At 34.9% G+C, this 5,220-nt stretch overlaps 1 protein-coding gene across 1 annotated transcript; it reads left to right on the forward strand.

Moving 5' to 3' along the window:
• Window positions 1-1,073: 1,073 nt before the first annotated feature.
• LOC105996092 (60S ribosomal protein L30-like) lies at window positions 1,074-1,523 on the forward strand. The gene has a single exon (XM_013030062.1). The coding sequence runs from the start codon at window positions 1,126-1,128 to the stop codon at window positions 1,471-1,473; it is 348 nt and encodes a 115-aa protein (XP_012885516.1). The 5' UTR covers window positions 1,074-1,125; the 3' UTR covers window positions 1,474-1,523.
• Window positions 1,524-5,220: the final 3,697 nt, after the last annotated feature.

The following is a 5,220-nucleotide window of genomic DNA, read 5'->3' on the forward strand; positions in this document are numbered from 1 at the left end:
GTTTAAATAGGGATACAGGTGGACCCATTGCAACAATGAGATGTATAACACATTATTTCGAAAAACGAACTTTACAACTTTGGTGAGGCGGCAAGTGATGGGAAGGGATGGGAAGGGGAAACAAAGGAGGAGGCAACAATGCTTGATAAGAAATGTAGTCATTACCCCTCTGTATGGTATTTTCACAATAAAAAAAGAATGTTATGCACATTACTAAATAATGCAAAGCTATTACTCTTAACTAGTTAATGAAATGATGAAATATTTTCATCTTGGGGATACGTTTACATTGTTGCATCTAAAATAGATTTGCTAGGGTAACAAGAAACATTGTCATTCACAAAATGTTTCTGCCAAATGGACAGTAAGCAGTGTTTGCTGGCAGTCTGCTAGTCAGACTTTTCATATCTCTATCAAAATATTTAACATCCAACTTGTAGAATGACAAATCACTTATTTAGCTCATAGTTTCACAGATTTAGTTCATAGCCTTAGCTACACTCTTTCTGGGTCTCAGTGACGTGAAAAACATGTCAGAGTTTTCTCCACTCATGACTAATAGGAAGTACAATAAAAAAATTAAACGAATAAAGCAGACTACCTATGTAATATCCAAAGACATGTACTCAGTGGGCCACTTCCTCCTTTTGACTACTTCCAAATCTCTAAAGAGATGAATCCTGTATTTAAGTCATGGTCATCAAGAATAAAGCTTATAACTGATTACTAAACTCCCTGTACATAAGTTTAAGGGAGATTTTCATATTTATATCATAATAGAAATGAACTTTTGCCAAGCACTGGTGGCTCACACAGGTGCTACTCAGGAGGCAGAGATTTGAGGATTGCAGTTCAAAGTCAGCCTGGGCAGGAAGGTCTGAGAGACTCTTACCTCTAATTAACCACCAGAAAATCAGAAATGTCATGTGGCTCAGGTGGTAGAGTGCTCGCTTCAGCCTTGAACTGAAGAGACCAGGGACAGCACCCAGGTCCTGAGTTCAGCACTACAACTAAAAAAAAAAATTAAAAAAAATAAAAATAAAATAAAACTTTTACTTTTCTCTCCACCCGGCCATCTTGTCTGCTGCGTTAGGTTGGGAGACCTCCCGCATCTAAGGCAGGAAGATGGTGGCCGCCAAAAAGACGAAAAAGTTCCTGGAGTCGATCAACTCCAGAATTCAACTTGTTATGAAAAGTGGAAAGTACATGCTGGGGTACAAGCAGACGCTGAAGATGATCAGACAGGACAAAGGGAAATTGGTCATCCTTGCCAACAACTGCCCAGCCTTGAGGAAATCTGAAAAAGAATACTATGCCATGTTGGCAAAAACTTGTGTCCATCACTACAGTGGCAATAATATTGAACTGGGTATAGCATGTGGAAAATACTACAGAGTATGCACACTGGCTATCATTGATCCAGGTGATTCTGATATCATTAGAAGCATGCCAGAACAAACTGGAGAAAAGTAAAGAGTGCACAGTTTTTCTTTTATAAAACTTTCCAGAGCTGTTTAAAAAAAAAAAAAACTAAAACTTTTATCAGCCCATGATATCAATCTATTACATCAAATAAGGGTAAACTCAATTAAAATTTATTATGCATTTAACAATCAAAAAGTAATAGTGTATTCAGAATTAGATCAATTATCCAAGGTTTTTTATTTAAATATGGCATTCTTAAGTAGTGTCAAATATTGCCCACTTTGACTCATTCTAGTTTTGTCTTATGATGACTCTTTGGCAGTAGAAATACATTTTCTTTTTAATTTTTTTACATCTACATTTTATAACGATGGCATTGATAACTAAGTCCACCTGGACTTAGTTGGGAAGTGAAACCTTGTCTAGAAATATGTCAATCTCATAAAATCTTTTATCTAAACAATAATTTCATTTTGTTTTAATTCTTCCATGCAGTGGTGTTTGACATAGAGCCCAAGAACATTTTCTTACTCTGGAAAAAAAAAAGATGATATTAATTTAGAAGCTAGATTTTTCTTCTCTGTCAGTTGACTAATCAAGCATCATCCTATTAGTATTAACCTCTTTCTCTTTGCCTCTAATTTATAGTGTGAGAACAAGTTAGTCTATGTCAACCACAACCTAACACATTATTGTCTCATTTGTTCTGTTACTGAAGGTCATTATTTCTCTCTCCATTGTCAATTACTGAATTGGCACTCAGGCCCCCTTCTCCCTAGGATCTACCAGGATATCATCTGAGACTTTCTTTATTCCTTTTTCCACTAAACTCCAAACTACCCCTTATGTCAATGTCCTTTATTATGATTTGAGAAAATGCATTATGCCAATGACATCCACAGAAGGTTAACCTGACAATTCAGTCGTGGTACCATTGGCCTTACCTAGAATATGATGGATTGAATGCTTGAGTTGATTCAATCAGACACTGAAATTGTAAAGAGGATAAGACCATTCACTTTCCATAAAATTACACTGTTTTTAAGCCTTTAAAATTGACACACCTTGAAAAGTGCCTTACATTATAGATTTTCTTTTGTCCAGGTGCCAATTCTAACTTTGTATGCTTAATTTTTAAGGAAAGTAGAGTAGCTGAACCAGGATAGCATGCATTTGGCAATCATGATGAACGATTTTCCAGTTCATTAAGCCTTAGAATTTAAGCAGTTCTAAATAAGACAAATGTGTTCCCTTTCTTCCAATATATGAGGCATAATTATTTCAAGTTACTTACTTGGCTATTTCATATAAATTTTAGTAGTATGAAGGATGAATGAGCTAACATTTTGGAATGCCAATAGTTAACTTAAACATTCCATCACTTTCCTATATCTCAATAAGTTTGTACTTACCCAGTGGGAGCCTAAATGACTGTGTGCATACTGACCCATAGAAAAATCTTCCCTCCACAAACCCATTCAAATGTAATTGTTAAAATTAGATAGTTGTTTGTGGAAATGCTTTTCTAATCAGTTCTACTACAGTTTTAAAATGTAAATTTTCTTAGATAAAATATTTTTACCAGTTAAAGATTATCTGTATAAGTTTATAACAGGTTAATTTTATTTTACTGCAACACTTGTATGTTAGGCTATCCAAAATAATACTGTCATGAAAAATTATGATATACATGCATACATACATACAATGATACTATCATTTCTTCCTCATCAACTAAGTATTTGAGGTCACAGTGTCAAGCCATATTAATTAAATGACAATAAAACAGTATTTTTTATTTCTTAATATATCATGGCCTAAAACTAGTCTTTTCCAATAAACTATTTATTTTTATTTTTAGTTGAACTCTGGGCCTGGATGCTGTCCTTCAGCTCTTCAGCTCTACCACTTAAGCCACAATGCCACTTTCAGCTTTCTGGTGGTTTATTGGAGATTAGAGTCTCATGGACTTTCCTGCCCAGACTGGCTTTGAACCACGATCCTCAGATCTCAGCCTCCTGTGTAGCTATGAATACAAGTGTGAGCCACCGATGCCCGGCTTTAAACAAATAATTTATAATCTTACCTTCTACATATTTTGCTCAGTGAAGCCTTTTCTATTGACCATTTAAAGTTCCATCCTTTTACTCCTGAAGTTTCTCTGCTTCATTCTTTTTCACATTTTTTATCAATATCAATATACTGTATTAAATTTTTCATTCAGGTATTGATAGTTTTATCTATTAATTTATAATGATTATTGCTTATCATTACAGAAAATCTTGTCTGATTGGTTTTTCTATGTATTTTCAGGGTCCAGAGCTGATTGATAGTCTGAGGGGAAAACGTCTGTGATGTTTTTGTTTCTTAGACAACTTAAAATTTACTAATTAACTTATTATTTTTCTTCTCTTTCTTTATTTTTTTAATTGTGAAAATACCATACAGAGGAGTTACAATTACGTGGGCAAGATAATGAGTGCATTTCTTTATTGTCAGGTACTGTGGTTTGAACTAAGTCTCCAAACCTGATCAGATTTTTTTGTTCTACTGAAGCTCTTCCCACTTGAACCAATGACAGCCCAGCTTTTGGCTGGTTATTTTGAAATGGAATCTTTCCAAACTTCTCTGCTGAAGCTAACTTTGAAATGTGATCCTCTGGATTTCTGCCTCCTGAAGAGTTAAGATGGTAGTTGTGAGCCATCCTAGGTTGAGCAAATATTATTCCAGTAATTTGGTGAAATTTAGATACACACTGTAATGTCTGCCCTGGGAAGTCAAGGCAGATTCCTCCCTCCTCTTCGCTAAATCTCTGTCCAGTAACTGTGTCCTCTAGGTAACTGGCAGTCACCTGGGCAGTCACCTTCCTCTCCTCTAAGGACACATCTTTTGCTGCCCTGGTCATGCACACCCTCACCTCATGCCTTGAGGTCACATCTGCATCTGGTGTGGCCACACTTCCCTCACCTAGCCACACTTCTGTCTGCCCCTTCCCTCTTTAAACTCAGGCTGGGGCAAGCAGTTAGGTACAAAACAACAACAACAAAACACACACAAACAAAAAACTCCTCTTCCTGCCTGAATACCATGTAGTGTTCTCTTTATTGGCTACCTAACTAAATTTGCCTATTTAATTTACCTTACACACACATATGGAAATATTTGTCTGCTTTAAGATTAAAAATGACAAAATATAGTCATCTTTTAGACTCTTCATAATAGAGCTTCAAGGTAACTAGCTTTTAGAATGTTGTGTATTTTTGCATAATTGTCATGATAGAATTTTCCAATAATTGTTATAAAATGCATATAAATATGTTTAAACTTAAGAATGTTATAAAATACAGTCATCTTTTAGGTTTCTTGTAATAGTTTCTAGTTAACTATCCTTTAAAATGTTAAGTGTTTGAAGGCGTAATTATCATGACAGATTTTCCTTAAATTAACATAAAATACATAGAAGTTTATTTTTTTAGTTTATTAAGTCAGTTGCCCCAGTGGAGTTGACATAGTCATAATTCTCATTGGTTGAGATATTTAAAAATCCTGTGACCTTCTGTAATGTTTGCTTTATAATTTTGGCCCATTATTATATGGAGAGAGAGCTCAGTCTCTATACCCTTCTTGTAAGATGTGTGAGGGGAATAAAATAGCAAATAAATGAACACTGAGGCTATTCATATTATTTCTGTGAAGTGTCACAGAAATTGAGAAGGAAATGTATGGCTGTATATCTATCTTAATACTTAAAAATAAAAGTCATAATCCACTTAATACTTCTGGCTTGTTGTAGTC

This window comes from Dipodomys ordii, unplaced genomic scaffold (genome assembly GCF_000151885.1).
Source record: "Dipodomys ordii isolate 6190 unplaced genomic scaffold, Dord_2.0 Scaffold126, whole genome shotgun sequence".
Lineage (NCBI taxonomy): Eukaryota > Metazoa > Chordata > Mammalia > Rodentia > Heteromyidae > Dipodomys > Dipodomys ordii.

Bases quoted from the DNA above. Each gene is read 5' to 3' on its own strand.
- LOC105996092 (XM_013030062.1), top strand. From the start codon at position 1,126: ATGGTGGCCGCCAAAAAGACGAAAAAGTTCCTGGAGTCGATCAACTCC.